Below are 23391 nucleotides of genomic sequence, written 5' to 3'. Positions count from 1 at the left end.
GTCGTCGATGCCACTGGGACATTTGAGGCCTGTATGTGGTACAAGGCTACCCATCTGAACCTGTCTTGTTAAGGGTGTTTTGTCCCTGTCAATGTAAACCCATGAGCCCAATTTAAATGCGTTAGCCTGCTTTAGAGGTACCTTGAAAATATGTTTGCTGATAAATGAGGCCAACTTTTATCATTCTTTCTAGTTCTTATATTTCTTATTTTTGGATGAGTGTGTTTTGTTCTGTATTATTGCACTGTCGGTGATAGAAACATAAGCATTTCGCTGCACCCGCGATAACATCAGCAAAACATGTGTACGTGACTCATAACATTTGATCAGAGATATGAAATCATTAGAGGAATAGAAAGAACGGCCCCTTGCTCTTGCAACCACTCCAGGGCTGAGAGGGAGAGGTCGATAGAGAGAGAGGGACAGATGAGTGGATAAATGAAAAAGTGAAGGATTAGCCACAAACACGACCTGAACAGCTGAGGCAGGATGTGACATGCCAGAACTCCCGTTGGAATGTGTGACGGAGGTGTGTGTGTGTGTGTGGGAGAGAGAGGGGGGGGGAGAGACAGTTTGTGTCAAGCGGAAAGAGAAGGGGAGGGTGAAGAGATTAAGCAAGTTCACTGAAACTTGATGTTCTGTTTTTAGTTTTCAAGGATAAAGCTCATGTCACCATGACCAGATACCAGACCTGCTGTAATACACTTGTCTTTGTTCATCCACTCACCACAGACTGCTGCAGACTGGGTGGGGGGTTGCTACTGGACAGTAATGAATACGGCCAGTGGCTGACGAGACAGGGTTGAAGGGGGGAATGATTTGGATGGCTGGTCCTCCGGTATGACTACAGCTCAACAAGGATCTGATTCCATGTAGACTAATGTGGTTCTGAATCGGTTCTGTTTTGAACTAGGTATGTGAACGGTTATTCCAATTGCCAAACGGACGTTAGGATTGAAATACATTTGTGAGTATGACATTTAGAGTTTTTTTGGGGGGGGCTATTTTAACATGAACAAAAACTTTTTCTGATTTACATTTTAACATCCATGTGACATTGTTACATACAAGAATATACCATGACATTTCAAATTCTTAGTTTAATTAAACAAACTTTTTTGGGTAGTTTTTTATGACGCCACAGACTGGTAGTTGACCGGTAGCCTTCACTGTGTAGCTTGTTGTTTGTGTTGGCCAATCAAAGAGGCTCAATGTGGAACGAAAATTCACTAATGCAACGCTAGATGGAATAAAATTACCCAATTTAGAAGTTAGCCAAATGAGAGGGAGAAAGCTACAACCAGCAACCAACAGGTAGGCTGTTTTATCTGAATGGGGTTTGGGGGGAAAGTGCAGCATGTGGCCGCAGCATTAGCCTAGCTGTCTACACCTAGTGTACCAAACATTAAGAACACCTCTCTCCATGACAAACTGACCAGGTGAATCCAGGTGAAAGTGATGATCCCTTATTGATGTCACTTGTTAAATCTGATACAGTCAGTGTAGATGAAGGTGAGGAGACAGGTTAAAGAAGCCTTGAGACATGGATTGTGTGTGTGTGTGTGTGTGTGTGTGTGTGTGTGTGGGGGGGGGGGTGTGTTCAACTCAATATTATGTGTTCCTAATGTTTTGTATAGTCAGTGTAAAGCTGGCTCTTCTCTAGGCTACTCTATCCAAGACAGGGACTTCTATGATGATACGTTGTGTGATGATGAATAACATTGTGACTGCTACCAGTTAGCTCGTCTTGGCTGTAGCTGAGTTGCCTTGGTGTCTCCTCTTCCTCCGTCTGCTCGCTCCCTTCTCCTACGTTACTAACCGTCCCAAACAGGTATTTTGAATATCCGGATATCTGACAGATTCATGATACTATTTGAGTAGAGAAATTATTTCAGACCCACATTCCTTTTCCTTTTTTATAAAAAAAAATAAAAATTGTTTTAGATTTTCCCAAGACTTGACCTGGAAGTTCAACTCTGTCGGTTTATGTTTGGTTCAGTTAGGCCAAGTTTCCTGTTCTGAATCCTCTAGCTACGTTTGGTCCAGTTAGGCCAAGTTTCCTGTTCTGAATCCTCTAGCTACGTTTGGTTCAGTAAGTTTCCTGTTCTGAATCCTCTAGCTACGTTTGGTTCCTCTACGTGTTGTTTAAAGGTCCAATGCAGCTGTTTTTCCTCAATATTAAATCATTTGTGGGTAACAATTAAGCACCTTGCTGTGATTATTTTCCATTAAAATGGTCAAACACAAAAAAAAACAGCTTGTTAGCGAAGAGTAATTTCTCAAGCAAGAATGTAGCTAGGGCTGCCTGGGAGTGGGGCTGCCTGGGAGTGGTCTGAGTGGTCTGAGTGGGGAAACTCAAAATGAGCTCTTATTGGCAGAGTTTTTTTTTTATTGGTCTATTAACAAACTCCATCCCACCAAAACAGGCTGAAGTTCCAGGCAGTCTTTTCTAACAGCTCTTACACTAAAAGGGCATTATGATTTTCACAGTGTTATTTCAACCTCCATACTGTGAATGTAACACAGTGTCTTTAAGGTCTGTTCTGTCTTTTACTGTCGTTCTAGTTTCTGGTTCTGTTTTGGGCTCAGCCAGGAGCTGATGGGTGTAAACTCTGGGCCCAGAAATAGACTTCTAGAACCCGTGGTGCTCTCTCTCTCTCGCTCCGTTTCTCATTCTCTCCTCTTTATCTCGCTCTCACCTGCCTCTGTGGAAGACAAGAGGTGCTAACGAGCACCACCTGCCACAGCCCTTCCCTAAGAACATGTGATTCTCCCCCCCAGTCATCACACTCCTATTGTAACTCAACTTATTTCCTTCTGCTTCTCCCTCTTCCTCCTCTTCTCCTTTCCTGTTTCTCCTCAACCTCCCTCCTATCCTCCCTCTCTCTCCTTCTCGTCCTCCCCTCTCTCATGCTGTTCATCTTTAAGTGTGGAGGTGATTAGCATCCTGGCGCCCTGCTGCTTCTCTGTACAGCATCACTGTAATGTGTGTTTGTGGGTTAACTGTCTCTGTCTGTGTCTCTCTCTCTCTGTGTGTGTGTGTGTGTGTGTGTGTGTGTGTGTGTGTGTGTGAATATAACAGAGTATGGAATGTTGTTTAAAAACGGTTTATTCTGTGTGTGTCAGGTTAACTCTGTCCTTCCTCTTTGTGTGGTGCTAGGTGATTTAACCCTGTCCTCTCTACTCAGTGTGGTGCTAGGTGATTTAACCCTGTCCTCTCTACTCAGTGTGGTGCTAGGTGATTTAACCCTGTCCTGTGTGGTGCTAGGTGATTTAACCTTCCTCTACTCAGTGTGGTGCTAGGTGATTTAACCCTGTCCTCTCTACTCAGTGTGGTGTGCTAGGTGGTGCTTGATTTAACCCTGTCCTCTCTACTCAGTGTGGTGCTAGGTGGTTTAACCCTGTCCTCTCTACTCAGTGTGGTGCTAGGTGGTTTAACCCTGTCCTCTCTACTCAGTGTGGTGCTAGGTGGTTTAACCCTGTCCTCTCTACTCAGTGTGGTGCTAGGTGATTTAACCCTGTCCTCTCTACTCAGTGTGGTGCTAGGTGATTTAACCCTGTCCTCTCTACTCAGTGTGGTGCTAGGTGGTTTAACCCTGTCCTTTCTACTCTGTGTGGTGCTAGGTGGTTTAACCCTGTCCTCTCTACTCAGTGTGGTGCTAGGTGGTTTAACCATGTCCTCTCTACTCCGTGTGGCGCTAGGTGGTTTAACCATGTCCTCTCTACTCCGTGTGGAGCTAGGTGGTTGAACCCTGTCCTCACTTCTACTCAGTGTGGTGCTAGGTGGTTGAACCCTGTCCTGTCCTCTCTACTCAGTGTGGTGCTAGGTGGTTGAACCCTGTCCTGTCCTCTCTACTCAGTGTGGTGCTAGGTGGTTGAACCCTGTCCTGTCCTCTCTACTCAGTGTGGTGCTAGGTGGTTGAACCCTGTCCTCTCTACTCAGTGTGGTGCTAGGTGGTTGAACCCTGTCCTGTCCTCTCTACTCAGTGTGGTGCTAGGTGGTTGAACCCTGTCCTGTCCTCTCTACTCAGTGTGGTGCTAGGTGGTGGTTGTCCTCTCTAACCCCTGTCCTGTCCTCTCTACTCAGTGTGGTGCTAGGTGGTTTAACCCTGGTCCTCTCTGGTTGGTGCTAGGTGGTTTAACCCTGTCCTGTCCTCTCTACTCAGTGTGGTGCTAGGTGGTTGAACCCTGTCCTGTCCCCTCTCTACTCAGTGGTTTAACCCTGTCCTCTCTACTCAGTGCTAGGTGGTTGAACCCTGTCCTCTCTACTCAGTGTGGTGCTAGGTGGTTGAACCCTGTCCTCTACTCAGTGTGGTGCTAGGTGGTTGAACCCTGTCCTCTACTCAGTGTGGTGCTAGGTGGTTGAACCCTGTCCTCTACTCAGTGGTGCTAGGTGGTTTAACCCTGTCCTCTCTACTCAGTGTGGTGCTAGGTGGTTGAACCCTGTCCTGTCCTCTACTCAGTGGGGTGCTATGTGGTTGAACCCTGTCCTCTCTACTCAGTGTGGTGCTATGTGGTTTAACCCTGTCCTCTCTACTCAGTGTGAATGGAGCAGTGTGAGAGTGCAGCCTCTCTCCTGGCCTCCGTGCGGGAGCAGGAGCGTCAGTTTGAGCGTCTGACTCGCGCTCTGGAGGAGGAGAGAAGGTGCGGAGGCACCCTCCCACGCCCTCCCCCCAATCTACAGGTAAAGCCCTCGCCCCCATGGGATCACCCATCACCCCCATAGCATTCATGGGATCATCCATCACCCCCATAGCCATCATGGTATCACCCATTCCATCACTTCGTCCTCGTTTCATCACCGTTCAACCGTCCTTGTAACTATCCATGCCGTCACCTCCACAGCTGCCGTTAGGGTTGCAACATTCCGATATCTTCCAGGAGGGAATAAGCAGGAAATTGGAGGATTTCCGGAAAACCTGTGGAATTTTGCATGAAGTTCACAGAATTGTGCAATCCTAGCCCCCATGGTATCACCCAACGCCTCACCCCAACCGTCGTCCCGTTTTGTTCCATTGGTCAACCCTTCCTGTAGCCATCATTGGTCAACCCTTCCTGTAGCCATCATTGGTCAACCCTCCCTGTAGCCATCATTGGTCAACCCTCCCTGTAGCCATCATTGGTCAACCCTCCCTGTAGCCATCATTGGTCAACCCTCCCTGTAGCCATCATTGGTCAACCCTCCCTGTAGCCATCATTGGTCAACCCTAAGACATTCCTAAGGCTCATATGATAAAACATTATACTGTATTTTCAGTGTTAATGATCCCAGTCCATGGCTGATCCTGAGGTCAGAATATTACAGACAGTAGATTTGCAGTATTTATTTCATGTGTACACTGAGCAGAAGGGAGAACAGAGGAGGAAAAATACACTTAATTGTTTACAAATAGTATACTGCTGCCCGCTTGATTCATAACCGGTTGGGTTTTGTCCAATCCCTGGTCTAGGTTACTGTTTACCATGTCCACTTCCTGCTTAGTGTCTGTGACTGTGTCAGGCTTCCCTGTCTGGACGTAGTGACCGCATAGCTTTAGATTACTTGCGAGCACACACACACACACTGTCTGGTAAGCAAACACACTGAGGTGTGTCATTTTCCCACCCTCAGGCATTTTATAAACACACTACACGGTAAACACGTAGTCTCCTCTCTCAGGGTTGGTCTGGTCAGTCAGTGTTGTATCTCTGGAGAACAGACAGGGTTGGAATGTGCCTGGTCTTCACCCTGTTTACAGAGCTGACAGGCACACACACACACTGAGAACCCCACTGAGACACACACACACACACACACACAGCCAACTGACAACCCACTGACAGGTTCTCACACGCCCTGCTCTCTCGGAGGCTCTTCCTGTCTTGCTGGCAGCAGTGTTGCTCTGAACCGGTCTCTCCTCATCCTCCATGTCTCCCCCATTCTGTCCTTCATTTGTTTTTTTCATTCGCTTCATCAATTGTTTTATTGTTTGGCTACTTTGTACTTACTGTATTTCTGCTTAATGTCTGGGGTTGACTGAATGGGATGTGGTGCCTGTTGTCTGGGGTTGAATGAATGGGATGTGGTGGTGCCTGTTGTCTGGGGTTGAATGAATGGGATGTGGTGGTGCCTGTTGTCTGGGGTTGAATGTGGTGGTGCCTGTGTGTGTGAAAGGAGCCTGGGGCTCTGATGTCATTACATTCTCTCCTCCTTCTGTCCTGCGTTAACCTGCTCCTCTGAATGTTTGGAATAACTCTGCTCCTTCCTGGCCACTGGCCCTGCGGTTGACACACATACACACACACACGCTGTCCTCTTGTGTAAACTACTCCTGTCTTCCCCTCCACTCTACAGAATGGGCGTGTTTCTTGTGATGCGGACATAGAGAGGCTCGCACCGAACGAGGGATACGTCAACGGGACACATGTAAGCTGTGTGTGTACCGGAATATGTCTTCCTCTTTGTCAGTTGTGTGACTGTCTATGTATCTGTGTGTGTGACATGTTTGCCTGTGTTAATTAAGTTTGCTAGTGTGCATTTATCTGTGTGTGTGTGTTTATATTGTGTGGGTGTAACGGTGTCTGTCTCCGTTCTTCAGTACAGGATGGAGCCTGGTCAAGTCGTCCAGGAGACGGTTACCTTGGAGGAGGACCCGCACGAGGTGCCCCCCGTCATCTCCGTGGAAACCAGCGAAGATGGCACCACGCGCCGCACAGAAACTACGGTACTACCTTTACCCTCTCTCTCCCCTGACTCATGTCACCTCCTCCGTGTCTGACACTAACCTCTCTCTCCCCTGGCTCAGGTCACCTCCTCCGTGTCTGACACTAACCTCTCTCCCCTGGCTCAGGTCACCTCCTCCGTGTCTGACAATAACCTAGTTGTATCTGTTTCTCCTCCCCCCTCTCCCCAGGTAAAGAAGGTAGTGAAGACTACCATGACTCGTACAGTCATCCCCTCTGTGTCTGACAACCTCTCCCTGGATGGAGGGGGGTCTATGACAGGTGTAGGGGGTTACACCACCCCCATGGAGCGGGTCTACAGACAGCCAGGTCCTCCCATGGACTACCCCACCAACACCGTGCCCCGAAACTACCACTACGGACCCCCGGGAGGGTACGAGGACTACCGCCAGGGCCCTCCCTCCATAGGGGAGACCTACGCCAGCCTGAGCAGGGGAGCACGCATGGACGACCGCTACAGGTAGGACAGGTGAATCTGTTGTCTCTTTATCCATAGACGTAGAGTTGGGAGACAACGGGTATATCCTCTCCTTTCTCCCTCCTCTCCTCTCTACTTCTCCCCTCCAGGCCAGCTGATGGGTACCGGACCCTGGACTCAGGATACAGAGCCATCAGCAGGAACCAGCTGGACCCATACGCAGCACAGCCACAGGTGTGTTAAATAAAGTGGGTCGTATTGGCAGTGTGTTGGAGCTGTCAGGACTGCAGAATGTGTGTTAACGTGATGATATTGTATTGGTCAGGTGGGTCGTATGGGCAGTGCGTTGGAGCTGTCTGGGATGCCGAGGTTTGTCCCAGAGCCATACGGTCTGGAGGATGACCAGAGGAGTCTGGGATATGACGAGGCAGACTACGGCATGGGACCAGCCATCCACTACGGAACAGTACCACGCAACCAACAAGCCTTCAACCACGGACCGCCCCGCAGGACAGGGTACATGTCCCAGTGTGTGTGGAGGGAGTGTGTGCTGTAATGTCTGGTCTCCTTCTCTGTATCCCTGGTTGTTTATTCAGTCAGTGTAGTGTCCGCTCCCTACTAACCCCTACCAGTGTAGTGTCCACTCCCTACTAACCCCTACCAGTGTAGTGTCCACTCCCGACTAACCCCTACCAGTGTAGTGTCCGCTCCCGACTAACCCCTACCAGTGTAGTGTCCGCTCCCGACTAACCCCTACCAGTGTAGTGTCCCCCCTACTAACCCCTACCAGTGTAGTGTCCGCTCCCTACTAACCCCTACCAGTGGAGTGTCCGCTCCCTACTAACCCCTACCAGTGGAGTGTCCGCTCCCTACTAACCCCTACCAGTGTAGTGTCCACTCCCTACTAACCCCTACCAGTGTAGTGTCCACTCCCTACTAACCCCTACCAGTGGAGTGTCCGCTCCCTACTAACCCCTACCAGTGTAGTGTCCACTCCCTACTAACCCCTACCAGTGGAGTGTCCGCTCCCTACTAACCCCTACCAGTGTAGTGTCCACTCCCTACTAACCCCTACCAGTGGAGTGTCCACTCCCTACTAACCCCTACCAGTGTAGTGTCCACTCCAGCACAGGAGTAGTGTCCGCTCCCTACTAACCCCTACCAGTGTAGTGTCCACTCCCTACTAACCCCTACCAGTGTAGTGTCCACTCCCTACTAACCCCTTACCGGTGTAGTGTCCACTCCCTACTAACCCCTACCAGTGGAGTGTCCGCTCCCTACTAACCCCTACCAGTGTAGTGTCCACTCCAGCACAGGAGTAGTGTCCGCTCCCTACTAACCCCTTACCAGTGTAGTGTCCACTCCCTACTAACCCCTTACCAGTGTAGTGTCCGCTCCCTACTAACCCCTACCAGTGTAGTGTCCACTCCCTACTAACCCCTACCAGTGTAGTGTCCACTCCACTAACACCAGTGTAGTGTCCGCTCCCTACTAACCCCTTACCAGTGTAGTGTCCACTCCCTACTAACCCCTTACCAGTGTAGTGTCCACTCCCTACTAACCCCTACCAGTGTAGTGTCCGCTCCCTACTAACCCCTACCAGTGTAGTGTCCGCTCCCTAGTGTCTACTAACCCCTACCAGTGTAGTGTCCGCTCCCTACTAACCCCTACCAGTGTAGTGTCCGCTCCCTACTAACCCCTACCAGTGTAGTGTCCGCTCCCTACTAACCCCTACCAGTGTAGTGTCCACTCCCTACTAACCCCTACCAGTGTAGTGTCCACTCCCTACTAACCCCTACCAGTGTAGTGTCCACTCCCTACTAACCCCTACCAGTGGAGTGTCCACTCCCTACTAACCCCTACCAGTGGAGTGTCCACTCCCTACTAACCCCTACCAGTGGAGTGTCCACTCCCTACTAACCCCTACCAGTGGAGTGTCCACTCCCTACTAACCCCTACCAGTGGAGTGTCCACTCCCTACTAACCCCTACCAGTGGAGTGTCCACTCCCTACTAACCCCTTACCTCTTCTCTCCCCTCCCAGGAGCTATGAAGGGACTCTTGACGGAGACATGAGTGGAGCAGGGGACATGTACTACTGGGGAGGTGCACCCCTGGCCCAGGGAGAGAGGGGTAGCATGGCCTCCTTGGACAGGTGAGACTCCTTGGTGTCGTATTGTAGATATATCAGGGGTATTCACATCCAAGCCTGCAGGTCCGGACCAGGGCTTAAAATGAACACCCACCACCTGCCAACGCGGGTACATTTTGTCATTGGTGGGTCAGATGTCTGTTTCACCAGCCATGTTGGTGGGGGCCAGGGCTCCACAGTGCCAGCATTTCACTCACATCTGTGAATAAAAATAGTCAAGTATGATTAAATGCTGCAGTGGCTATTTTCAAAGTATTTCTGCAGTTTTTGTTTCACAGCTGGTAAATGAATCACACAAAGTCAAAGAACTAGGAATCTTATAGTCTATCCCACCTCGCACAGTGTCAGGAGATGAGTGAAAAATTCATTTTTAGAAGCTTTGTGCAAAAGTTGGTCTAATTTTCTTGAAGATGAAGTCTACTGAAGTAAGACTTTGTCCTTGTGTTTCCTGGCTATTTATATTGGTTTTGTTCACAAGTTAGGTTGTTGTTCAATGTTTGAGTGTCAACTGTTAGAGAAGAGAAGACAACCCTGCTGCTTGTCACTCAATCTCACAGGACAAACATTACCGTTACCACGGTAACCTCCTGTCCTTAAAGGGGCAGGGGATCATTTTTGTTGTCAGGTCACTAAAAATGAAATGAAATTAAACAATATACCACATTACTTCTTAACAGTAATACATGTTATTGTTTCAGAAACATTACAAAGCATGCACATCTGTTTTTTTGTTTTGTTTGTGTAATTTTAGGGGAGGAAATATTTTGGATGGTAAAAAAAACTGAGTGGCTGGTAGGTCTTTAAATCTACCTGCCACAGTGGCTGGTGGACCAAAAGGTGAATTTTAGGACTGGTCCGGACCACTGCTGTTTACCTGTTCTACCTGATAATGAATTGTACCCACCAGGGATCCCAGGTCTAAGTCAGTCCCTGATTAGAAGGGAGGAATGATATTCAACAGTGGAACTGGATTCAAGGTCCAGATGTGGAATTTGCCTGCACTACTGTATGTCGCTTTGGATGAAAGTGATGTATATATTCTCTTACCTGAATGGTCAGCACCCTGAGGAAAGGCCCCGCCACTTCCTGGAGACAGCCTGAGCTGCCGGAGGTCATCGCCATGCTCAACTACAGACTGGACCCCGTCAAGAGCAACGCTGCCGCATACCTGCAGCACCTCACCTTTAAGAACGACAAGGTAATATATATACACCTGCAGCACCTCACCTTTAAGAACGACAAGGTAATATATATATATATATATACACCTGCAGCACCTCACCTTTAAGAACGACAAGGTAATATACAGTTCCTTGCGAAAGTATTCGGCCCCCTTGAACTTTGCGACCTTTTGCCACATTTCAGGCTTCAAACATAAAGATATAAAACTGTATTTTTTTGTGAAGAATCAACAACAAGTGGGACACAATCATGAAGTGGAACGACATTTATTGGATATTTCAAACTTTTTTAACAAATCAAAAACTGAAAAATTGGGCGTGCAAAATTATTGCGGAGGGAATAGCTGCACTGTTTGTATTCGGTCATGTTACCAGACACCTTGCCCTGATTAAAAGCAGTGGTTTGCGCTTTCAGTTTCACACGAATGCTGCCATCAATCCACGGTTTCTGGTTAGGGAATGTTTTAATCGTTGCTATGGGAACGACATCTTCAACGCACGTTCTAATGAACTCGCACACCGAATCAGCGTATTCGTCAATATTGTTATCTGACGCAATACGAAACATCTCCCAGTCCACGTGATGGAAGCAGTCTTTTCTTCTTTATTTTACCTTTATTTAACTAGGCAAGTCAGTAAGAACAAATTCTTATTTTCAATGACAGCCTAGGAACAGTGGGTTAACTGCCTGTTCAGGGGCAGAACGGCAGATTTGTACCTTGTCAGCTCGGGGATTCGATCTAGCAACCTTTCGGTTACTAGTCCAGCCCTCTAACCTCTAGGCTACCTGCGGCCCCTTTTAACCTGTTGCGTCGAGCCATCCCGGATCCGGGATCGTGAATACAGCCTCAAGCTCATTACCATAACGCAACGTTAACTATTCATGAAAATCGCAAATGAAATGAAATTAATATGCTAGCTCTCAAGCTTAGCCTTTTGTTAACAACACTGTCATCTCAGATTTTCAAAATATGCTTCTTAACCATTGCAAAATAAGCATTTGTGTAACAGCTAGCGCACCTAGCGTAGCATTTAGCGTTAGCATTAGCAGGCAACATTTTCACAAAAAACAGAAAATCATTCAAATAAAATCATTACCTTTGAAGAACTTCAGATGTTTTCAATGAGGAGACTCTCAGTTAGATAGCAAATGCTCAGTTTTTCCTGAAAGATTATTTGTTTAGGAGAAATCGCTCCGTTTGGTGCGTCACGTTTAGCTACGAAAAAAACCTGTATCCAGGAGTGTAATTATCCCCGCAGCTCATTAGCATAACACAACGTTAACTCTTCATGAAAATCGCAAATGAAATGAAATTAATATGCTAGCTCTCAAGCTTAGCCTTTTGTTAACAACACTGTCATCTCAGATTTTCAAAATATGCTTCTCAACCATTGCAAAATAAGCATTTGTGTAACAGCTAGCGCACCTAGCGTAGCATTTAGCGTTAGCATTAGCAGGCAACATTTTCACAAAAACCAGAAAATCATTCAAATAAAATCATTACCTTTGAAGAACTTCAGATGTTTTCAATGAGGAGACTCTCTCAATTTCTCTCTCTCTCAATTTATTTATTTTTATTATTATTATGTTTTCTTCTTGGGCCTCTATAACTATATCTATTGTTTTTATTTTTGTTGTTGTTGTTGTGTGATTTGGATTAATCCCCTCTACCACACGGAACCCCACTAATCTACTGACGGAACGCAAGAGGTGGCTAACAACAGACCTCCATCCTATGCTAGCTTGCTACCGATGGCCTGGCTAGCTGTCTAAATCACCAACCAACCTCTCCACTCACTGGACCCTGTTGATCACTCGACTAAGCATGCCTCTCCTTAATGTCAATATGTCTTGTCCATTGCTGTTCTGGTTAGTGTTTATTGGCTTATTTCACTGTAGAGCCTCTAGTCCTGCTCACTATACCTTATCCAACCTATGTTCCACCACCCACACATGCAATGACATCTCCTGGTTTCAATGATGTTTCTAGAGACAATATCTCTCTCTTCATCACTCAATACCTAGGTTTACCTCCACTGTATTCACATCCTACCATACATTTGTCTGTACATTATACCTTGATGCTATTTTATCGCCCCCAGAAACCTCCTTTTACTCTATGTTCCAGACGTTCTAGACGACCAATTCTCATAGCTTTTAGCCGTACCCTTATTCTACTCCTCCTATGTCCCTCTGGCGATGTAGAGGTGAATCCAGGCCCTGCAGTGCCTAGCTCCACTCCTATTTCCCAGGCGCTCTCTTTTGATGACTTCTGTGACCGTAATAGCCTTGGTTTCATGCATGTTAACATTAGAAGCCTCCTCCCTAAGTTTGTTCTATTCACTGCTTTAGCATACTCAGCCAACCCGGATGTTCTAGCTGTGTCTGAATCCTGGCTTAGGAAGACCACCAAAAATTCAGAAATTTTAATTCCAAACTACAACATTTTCAGACAAGATAGAACTGCCAAAGGTGGCGGTGTTGCAATCTACTGCAAAGATAGCCTGCAGAGTTCTGTCCTACTATCCAGGTCTGTACCCAAACAATTTGAACTTCTACTTTTAAAAATCCACCTCTCTAAAAACAAGTCTCTCACCGTTGCCACCTGCTATAGACCACCCTCTGCCCCCAGCTGTGCTCTGGACACCATATGTGAACTGATTGCCCCCCATCTATCTTCAGAGTTCGTGCTGCTAGGTGACCTAAACTGGAACATGCTTAACACCCCAGCCATCCTACAATCTAAACTTGATGCCCTCAATCTCACACAAATTATCAATGAACCTACCAGGTACCTCCCCAAAGCCTTAAACACGGGCACCCTCATAGATATCATCCTAACCAACTTCCCCTCTAAATACACCTCTGCTGTCTTCAACCAAGATCTCAGCGATCACTGCCTCATTGCCTGCATCCGTAATGGGTCAGCGGTCAAACGACCTCCACTCATCACTGTAAAACGCTCCCTGAAACACTTCTGCGAGCAGGCCTTTCTAATCGACCTGGCCGGGGTATCCTGGAAGGATATTGATCTCATCCCGTCAGTAGAGGATGCCTGGATATTTTTTTTAAATGCCTTCCTAACCATCTTAAATAAACATGCCCCATTCAAGAAATTTAGAACCAGGAACAGATATAGCCCTTGGTTCTCCCCAGACCTGACTGCCCTTAACCAACACAAAAACATCCTATGGCGTTCTGCATTAGCATCGAACAGCCCCGTGATATGCAGCTGTTCAGGGAAGCTAGAAACCATTATACACAGGCAGTTAGAAAAGCCAAGGCTAGCTTTTTCAAGCAGAAATTTGCTTCCTGCAACACTAACTCAAAAAGTTCTGGGACACTGTAAAGTCCATGGAGAATAAGAACACCTCCTCCCAGCTGCCCACTGCACTGAAGATAGGAAACACTGTCACCAATGATAAATCCACCATAATTGAGAATTTCAATAAGCATTTTTCTACGGCTGGCCATGCTTTCCACCTGGCTACTCCTATCCCGGACAACAGCACTGCACCCCCAACAGCAACTCGCCCAAGCCTTCCCCATTTCTCCTTCTCCCAAATCCATTCAGCTGATGTTCTGAAAGAGCTGCAAAATCTGGACCCCTACAAATCAGCCGGGCTAGACAATCTGGACCCTTTCTTTCTAAAATTATCTGCCGAAATTGTTGCCACCCCTATTACTAGCCTGTTCAACCTCTCTTTCGTGTCGTCTGAGATTCCCAAAGATTGGAAAGCAGCTGCGGTCATCCCCCTCTTCAAAGGGGGGGACACTCTTGACCCAAACTGCTACAGACCTATATCTATCCTACCGTGCCTTTCTAAGGTCTTCGAAAGCCAAGCCAACAAACAGATTACCGACCATTTCGAATCTCACCATACCTTCTCTGCTATGCAATCTGGTTTCAGAGCTGGTCATGGGTGCACCTCAGCCACGCTCAAGGTCCTAAACGATATCTTAACCGCCATCGATAAGAAACATTACTGTGCAGCCGTATTCATTGATCTGGCCAAGGCTTTCGACTCTGTCAATCACCACATCCTCATCGGCAGACTCGACAGCCTTGGTTTCTCAAATAATTGCCTCGTCTGGTTCACCAACTACTTCTCTGATAGAGTTCAGTGTGTCAAATCGGAGGGTCTGCTGTCCGGACCTCTGGCAGTCTCTATGGGGGTGCCACAGGGTTCAATTCTTGGACCGACTCTCTTCTCTGTATACATCAATGAGGTCGCTCTTGCTGCTGGTGAGTCCCTGATCCACCTCTACGCAGACGACACCATTCTGTATACTTCCGGCCCTTCTTTGGACACTGTGTTAACAACCCTCCAGGCAAGCTTCAATGCCATACAACTCTCCTTCCGTGGCCTCCAATTGCTCTTAAATACAAGTAAAACTAAATGCATGCTCTTCAACCGATCGCTACCTGCACCTACCAGCCTGTCCAACATCACTACTCTGGACGGCTCTGACTTAGAATACGTGGACAACTACAAATACTTAGGTGTCTGGTTAGACTGTAAACTCTCCTTCCAGACCCATATCAAACATCTCCAATCCAAAGTTAAATCTATAATTGGCTTCCTATTTCGCAACAAAGCATCCTTCACTCATGCTGCCAAACATACCCTTGTAAAACTGACCATCCTACCAGTCCTCGACTTTGGCAATGTCATTTACAAAATAGCCTCCAATACCCTACTCAACAAATTGGATGCAGTCTATCACAGTGCAATCCGTTTTATCACCAAAGCCCCATATACTACCCACCATTGCGACCTGTACGCTCTCGTTGGCTGGCCCTCGCTTCATACTCGTCGCCAAACCCACTGGCTCCATGTCATCTACAAGACCCTGCTAGGTAAAGTCCCCCTTATCTCAGCTCGCTGGTCACCATAGCATCTCCCACCTGTAGCACACGCTCCAGCAGGTATATCTCTCTAGTCACCCCCAAAACCAATTCTTTCTTTGGCCGCCTCTCCTTCCAGTTCTCTGCTGCCAATGACTGGAACGAACTACAAAAATCTCTGAAACTGGAAACACTTATCTCCCTCACTAGCTTTAAGCACCAACTGTCAGAGCAGCTCATAGATTACTGCACCAGTACATAGCCCACCTATAATTTAGCCCAAACAACTACCTCTTTCCCAACTGTATTTAATTTTTATTTATTTTTTATTTTGCTCCTTTGCACCCCATTATTTTTATTTCTACTTTGCACATTCTTCCATTGCAAAACTACCATTCCAGTGTTTTACTTGCTATATTGTATTTACTTTGCCACCATGGCCTTTTTTGCCTTTACCTCCCTTCTCACCTCATTTGCTCACATTGTATATAGACTTGTTTATACTGTATTATTGACTGTATGTTTGTTTTACTCCATGTGTAACTCTGTGTCGTTGTATCTGTCGAACTGCTTTGCTTTATCTTGGCCAGGTCGCAATTGTAAATGAGAACTTGTTCTCAACTTGCCTACCTGGTTAAATAAAGGTAAAATAAATAAAATTAAAATAAACTCTCAGTTAGATAGCAAATGCTCCGTTTTTCCTGAAAGATGATTTGTTTAGGAGAAATTACTCCGTTTGGTGCGTCACGTTTGGCTACCAAAAAAAAAACGAAAATTCAGTCTTCAAAACGCCAAACTTTTTTCCAAATTAACTCCATAATATCGACTGAAACATGGCAAACGTTGTTTAGAACCAATCCTCAAGGTGTTTTTCACATATCTCTTCGATGATATATCGTTCGTGGAAGTGTGCGTTCTCCTCTGAATCTCAATGGAAAATGCCTCCAGTTGAAGATTACGCACCAATTTAGACAAAGGACACCGGGCGGACGCGTGGTAAATGTAGTCTCTTATGGCCAATCTTCCAATGATATGCCTACAAATACGTCACAATGCTGCAGACACCTTGGAGAGACGATAGAAAGGGCAGGCTCATTCCCGGCGCATTCACAGCCATATAAGGAGACAATGGAAAACAGAGCCTCAGAAATTCTGCTGATTTCCTGTTTGAGGTTTCATCTTGGTTTCGCCTGTAGCATGAGTTCTGTGGCACTCACAGATAATATCTTTGCAGTTTTGGAAACCTTAGAGTGTTTTCTTTCCAAAGCTGCCAATTATATGCATAGTCGAGTATCTTTTCGTGACAAAATATTGCGCTTAAAACGGGCACGTTTTTTTATCCATAAATTAAAAGAGCGCCCCCTATATCCAAGAAGTTAAGAACGACAAGGTAATATGTGACTTGCTCTATGATAATCAGTCACATTGACCTCAAAACCATTTGGTGTTTTAGACAGTGCTGGAAAGAAGAGAATGGGAGTTTGTAATGAGGCCAACATGATCTCTACTCCAAATATCCAACCAGTTGCATGTCATTACATGTTGAGTCCCCACACCATGTTTTTCAGAGAAACTAGGTCAAAGTTTGCAGTTACTTTTAAGAACTTTATTCAAATAATGAAAACGAAAACACAAAACATGAAATGCAGTAACTCTACAGACAGTGTCTGTCTGCATCGTTGTTGCATACACATGTAAACGTGGCCACATTTGTACACATACAAGCAACAGAATGCATTGGCTACATTCACTTATGTTCACACTGGTACATACATGACAGAGAATCACTTGGAAAGGCTAAAGGTCACAGCCATAACATATGCAAAGACTACATGCGGCGTGCACGTGTTTGAACATGTACACACACACACACACACACGTGCACATCCCATGTCGTCCCTGCACATATTATGGTTGTGACCTTTAGTCTTTCCAAGTCAGATTCCATTCGGAGAGGCTTGGGAGGATAAATAATGAATCAGTTGCCACGTTCAATAATATCTCTTATAATTCCATGTCACAGAGAATGTGTGTAGGCTATATTCAAACACATTTTCCCCGTGTGACAACGTCCCTGGGGACAGCACATGCAGATGTGACCAAATGACCCTCTCTCAAACCAAGGACCCTGACACCCATGACGGTTACACAGAGTAAACAACATCTGAGAAGTGCTAAACCAGAGAAGGGGATGGAGGGGTTGAGAGGTGATACGGGTCAGAGGCATCTCTGGTCTCTATGCAGCAACTAAAAGGAGACACAGTAAAGACCATATGAACGCACGGCACAAGAGTACAGACTGACCGTCTCTCTGGGGCTGATTCATGTGGGCTTTGGTTAGTCTTTTCCACTGGTCCACTGGTTTGAGCTGTTCAACGTTCCATACAAATATAAGTGTGAAGGTTTAGGGAAGCACTCGCCATGATCACGCATCAAAGTTTTGCACTTGGGCCACACAGAAGGTCTGAAATGTCGGCATCACTCGGATGTCTGGCCTCTTAAATCCTGGGGTCCATCCTGAGAGCGGCATCACTCGGATGTCTGGCCTCTTAAATCCAGGGGTCCATCCTGAGAGCGGCATCACTCGGATGTCTGGCCTCTTAAATCCAGGGGTCCATCCTGAGAGCGGCATCACTCGGATGTCTGGCCTCTTAAATCCAGGGGTCCATCCTGAGAGCGGCATCACTCGGATGTCTGGCCTCTTAAATCCAGGTGTCCATCCTGAGAGTGGCATCGCGTGGACATCTGTCAAAGTGTTGTTGTAGTGGATGACTCGCTGAATGTCGTCGTAGGACGGCACCTGTTTGCTGGCGATACAACCACCACACCTCTTCTTCCTTGACACCTTCTAGAACGTCATCACTGCAGTCAGCTTGTCTGCAGAAATTCTGAAACCACAAAGTCAATTATTTAAAAGTCCTGAACAGTCATTCTGAAAAGCACTTTGTCTCTCTTGGCTAAATACCAGGAAGTTTGAAAAGACCGGCTGAGTGGGCGTGGAGCTTATATTCATGAGCTGGCCTTGACTGACAGCTCTTTGAAAAGCCTTTGTCAAGCAACTTGGATGCAGCGTTGCAGTAAAATCACCTCAAGCAAATGTGGTGAAACACAAAGAACCTCAAACAATATTGCATCAATTATATGTTTATATATATATTTTATATACATCTCCCGTTTAGAATGTATTTTGATGTGGTTCACAGCAGCACTGACAGATGTTTTGAAAGAGACCCTCCCTTTGTTCCATGCTGACTGAAGACCCATCTAGCCAGTAACTAGATGTTTTGAAAGAGACCCCCCCCTCCCTTTGTTCCATGCTGACTGAAGACCCATCTAGCCAGTAACTAGTTGTTTTGAAAGAGACCCCCCTCCCTTTGTTCCATGCTGACTGAAGACCCATCTAGCCAGTAACTAGATGTTTTGAAAGAGACCCCCCTAGCCACTCCCTATGTTCCATGCTGACTGAAGACCCATCTAGCCAGTAACTAGATGTTTTGAAAGAGACCCCCCTCCCTTTGTTCCATGCTAACTGAAGACCCATCTAGCCAGTAACTAGCGAACACCAGACACGGATGAAAGGGTAAACTCTAATTATACTTGTCATAGATGAATAGGCTAAACTCTAATTATATTTGTCATAGATGAATAGGGTAAACTCTAATTATATTTGTCATAGATGAATAGGGTAAACTCTAATTATATTTGTCATAGATGAATAGGGTAAACTCTAATTATATGGAACAAAACCAGGAACACGAGTAGCGTTCAGACAGGGAACATATAAACAGAAACAATAAGGCCTGGGGAAGGAACACAAGGGAGTGACCGATAGGGGAGGTCATCAGGGAGGTCATGGAGTATCATGAAGTGCAGGTGCGCGTAACGATGGTGGCTGGTGTGTGTAATGACTACACTGGTGACAACAAGCGCCAGAGAGGAGCGCGAGTAGACGTGACATTACCCCAATCATGTGACGAATAAACATTTATTTTATTTGACACGGAAATACATCCCCACTTCTCTCTCATGGTCAGTCACTCACTCAACTACAAACACTACTAGTGACATAGCAATCTGGGTTGCATGGGCAGAACATCCCCCACTTCACTCACTCGTGTGTATTAAAGCCAAGTGTGTGTGTGTGTGTGTGTACACAAGGTAATATATACACCTATAGCACCTCACCTTTAAGAACGACAAGGTCATATCTTTATCTATACACACTTAGTTTATATACACAAACAGAACCTGCAGCACCTCACCTTCACACCCACAGCCTTAAAGCCCCTTGCATATCTATCTCAATTACCTCGTACCCCTGCACATCGACTCCATACTGGTCCCTGTTTATATAGCCATGTTATCATTACTCATTATGTATTTATATACTTTTGTTATTAAGTGTTACTTTTCTATCATTTTTCCTATTTTCTCTGTCTGCATTGTTGGGAAGGGCCCGTAAGTAAGCATTTCACTGTTAGTCTACACTTGTTGTTTATGAAGCATGTGAGGAATAAAATTAGATTTGATTACCCACGCACCCTTTATCTAGTCAAACACAACCATGCTGCAGGCTACCTAGCTACTGTCTTTCATGTCAGAATGAGAGCAACACACAACCACCAACACCTCATCCCTCATTCCCTCTCTGCTTTACCTCCCCTCTCTCCCCCTTCCCTCTCCCTCTCCTCTCTCCCCCTTCCCTCTCCCTCTCCTCGTTCCCTCTCCTCTCCTCCTTCCCTCTCCTCTCCTCCCTTCCCTCTCCCTCCCTCCTCCTCGTTCCCTCTCCTCTCCTCCTTCCCTCTCCTCTCTCCTCTCCTTCCTCTCCTCTCCTCCTCCTCCTCTCCTCTCCTCCTTCCTCTCCTCTCCTCCTTCCCTCTCCTCTCCTCCTTCCCTCTCCTCCCTCCCTCCTCTCCTCTCCTCTCCTCTCCTCCTTCCCTCTCCTCTCCTCCTTCCCTCTCCCTCTCTCCTCCTCTCCCCTCTCCTCTCTCTCTCGTTCCCTCTCCCCTCTCTCTCTCCCTCTCCCTCTCTCTCTCCTCTCCCCCCCTTCCCCTCTCCTCGTTCCCTCCCCCTTCTCTCCCCCTCTCCCCCCTCCAGGTGAAGACAGATGTCCGTCGTATGAAAGGTATCCCATCCCTGGTGTCCATGTTAGACAACCCTAAGAAGGAGGTCCACCACGCCGCCTGCGGAGCGCTCAAAAACATCTCTTACGGACGAGACCCTGACAATAAGATCGCCATCAAGAACTGTGATGGAGTACCGGCCCTGGTCAGACTGCTGAGGAAGACCAGAGACCAGGACCTGACCGATACTATCACAGGTAATACTACTGTTGTTACTACTAGTGTACTACTGCGGTTACTACTAGTGTACTACTGCGGTTACTACTAGTGTACTACTGAGGAAGACCAGAGACCAGGACCTGACCGATACTATCACAGGTAATACTACTGTTGTTACTACTGAGGAAGACCAGAGACCAGGACCTGACCGATACTATCACAGGTAATACTACTGCGGTTACTACTAGTGTACTACTGAGGAAGACCAGAGACCAGGACCTGACCGATACTATCACAGGTAATACTACTGCGGTTACTACTAGTGTACTACTGAGGAAGACCAGAGACCAGGACCTGACCGATACTATCACAGGTAATACTACTGTTGTTACTACTAGTGTACTACTGAGGAAGACCAGAGACCAGGACCTGACCGATACTATCACAGGTAATACTACTGTGTACTACTGAGGAAGACCAGAGACCAGGACCTGACCGATACTATCACAGGTAATACTACTGTTGTTACTACTAGTGTACTACTGAGGAAGACCAGAGACCAGGACCTTAAGTGTACTACTGAGACCTAGGACTACTGACTACTAGTGTACTACTCGGTTACTACTAGTGTACTACTGCAGTTACTACTAGTGTACTACTGCGGTTACTACTAGTGTACTACTGCGGTTACTACTAGTGTACTACTGCGGTGACTACTAGTGTACTACTGCGGTGACTACTAGTGTACTACTGCGGTGACTACTAGTGTACTACTGCGGTGACTACTAGTGTACTACTAGTGTACTACTGCGGTGACTACTAGTGTACTACTGTGACTACTAGTGTACTACTGCGGTGACTACTAGTGTACTACTAGTGTACTACTGCGGTGACTACTAGTGTACTACTAGTGTACTACTGCGGTGACTACTAGTGTACTACTAGTGTACTACTGCGGTGACTACTAGTGTACTACTAGTGTACTACTGCGGTGACTACTAGTGTACTACTGCGGTGACTACTAGTGTACTACTGCGGTGACTACTAGTGTACTACTGCGGTGACTACTAGTGTACTACTGCGACTACTAGTGTACTACTGCGGTGACTACTAGTGTACTACTGCGGTGACTACTAGTGTACTACTGCTACTGCGTGACTACTAGTGTACTACTGCGGTGACTACTAGTGTACTACTAGTGTACTACTGCGGTGACTACTAGTGTACTACTGCGGTGACTACTAGTGTACTACTGCGGAAGACCAGAGACCAGGACCTGACCGATACTATCACAGGTAATACTACTGCGGTTACTACTAGTGTACTACTGCGGTTACTACTAGTGTACTACTGCGGTAAGTGGGAGACGATAGTGTGTGGTGGTGGTGATGATGATAATCCATCACCCTCTTCCTCAGGCACGCTGTGGAACTTGTCGTCTCACGACTCAGTGAAGATGGAGATCGTTGACCACGCCCTGCACGCCCTCTCAGACGAGGTGATGGTAGCTCACTCGGGCTGGGAGAGAGGGAACGAGGCAGGAGGAGAGGAGAACCTCAAACCACGACATCTGGAGTGGGAGACGTCCCTCACCAACACAGCTGGCTGCCTGAGGTACGGAGAGGGAGAGAGGGATGGATTGTACAGTGGGAGGAAAAAGAGGGTGATATGGCCGTAATATCATATCACAATATGTTTCTCATTTTTTACGGTATTTTAAAGTTTCTGAATAATAAAAGTTGTAAATATGTTTTATGCTTCAACATCGACCGTAGAATTGCAACATATTAATTCTTAATGATTTTATTGGTCTTTTTCCATTCTGATGGTTTTATACTCAACCCAGCTAGGACCAAACTGACTGTGAAGTCGTCCAATTTGTCAAACTTTTCATTTGAACTTGGGCACTGTATCAAAATATCATGATAGACGATATTGTAAAAATACATACCAGTATTGAAGATGTGTCAGCCAGCCATGAAACAGTAATGTATCGTCCATTTAGTGACTGGTAGCTGTGTGTTGGTCTTGCAGTGTGTGTGTGTGTGTGCATGTCTGTACAGGTGTGCCTGAGGAATTCCCAGAAGGTAGGGCAGAGTGGGAATGTGCTGTGTTCCCCAGTGGGTGTGTCTGTCTCTGTTAAAGGCAGGCTACAACACAATGACTGGCCCAGTAACCTAATCTACGATCTCACTGTCCTCTCACTCGACTGCAGTTTAACAACCACAGGCTTGCATCCTAAATTGCCCCCTATCCCCTATATGGGCATCCCTAACATTAGTGCACCACATAGAGAATAGGGTGCTTTTTGGGACGTGGCCACACGCTTTCAGACTTTCAGTCTCTGCAACACACTGACATAGGACCACTCAGTGTTTTATTACTCATGGTTGTGTGCTGGAATCCTTCCACTGATTGTAGCCACTCTCATTCCTCCCTCTCTCTCTGTGTCTCTTGGTCTCTGCCCATTTCCCCTGTTTCTGTATTGCTTGTTTGTTTTTTCTCACACACCTTCTCTACCTCTCCTCCCACCGCTCTCTCTAAAACAGGAACGTGAGCTCAGAGCGCAGTGAGGCCAGGAGGAAGCTGAGAGAGTGCACAGGATTGGTCGACTCGCTCATGTACATTGTCCAATCACAGATCAACCTGAAAGACGTGGACAACAAGGTGTGCAGCACACACTGCAGTTTTATCTTGTGATCCTGAACTTTGATTGTGTCCGCATGTATTTTAATCCTGTTCTCCTTTTCCTTTGTCTTATCCCCCCCTCTCTCCCTCCCTCACCC

At 46.6% G+C, this 23391-nt stretch overlaps 1 protein-coding gene across 13 annotated transcripts in view; it reads left to right on the top strand.

Annotated features, from left to right (window-relative positions):
* The window catches only part of ctnnd1 (catenin (cadherin-associated protein), delta 1), a 54582-nt gene that overhangs the window by 8097 nt on the left and 23094 nt on the right, over positions 1–23391 (top strand). For 5 of the 13 annotated variants that reach the window (XM_042315901.1, XM_042315903.1, XM_042315907.1 and 2 more), the window contains exons 2-12: positions 4542–4684; positions 6335–6415; positions 6579–6704; positions 6894–7183; positions 7291–7375; positions 7467–7657; positions 9185–9295; positions 10352–10490; positions 20421–20643; positions 22024–22219; positions 23155–23272. In XM_042315901.1, the coding sequence (XP_042171835.1) occupies positions 4547–4684; positions 6335–6415; positions 6579–6704; positions 6894–7183; positions 7291–7375; positions 7467–7657; positions 9185–9295; positions 10352–10490; positions 20421–20643; positions 22024–22219; positions 23155–23272 (1698 nt within the window). In that variant the 5' untranslated portion in view covers positions 4542–4546. Of the gene's footprint in view, positions 1–701; positions 968–4541; positions 4685–6334; positions 6416–6578; positions 6705–6893; positions 7184–7290; positions 7376–7466; positions 7658–9184; positions 9296–10351; positions 10491–20420; positions 20644–22023; positions 22220–23154; positions 23273–23391 lie in introns of those variants that run through there. The other 8 variants (XM_042315904.1, XM_042315902.1, XM_042315909.1 and 5 more) reach the window with 7 other exon arrangements.

The sequence above is a fragment of the Oncorhynchus tshawytscha genome, unplaced genomic scaffold, assembly GCF_018296145.1.
Source record: "Oncorhynchus tshawytscha isolate Ot180627B unplaced genomic scaffold, Otsh_v2.0 Un_contig_10255_pilon_pilon, whole genome shotgun sequence".
NCBI classification, from domain to species: Eukaryota; Metazoa; Chordata; class Actinopteri; order Salmoniformes; family Salmonidae; genus Oncorhynchus; species Oncorhynchus tshawytscha.
This window is presented reverse-complemented; position numbering and strand designations above follow the sequence as displayed.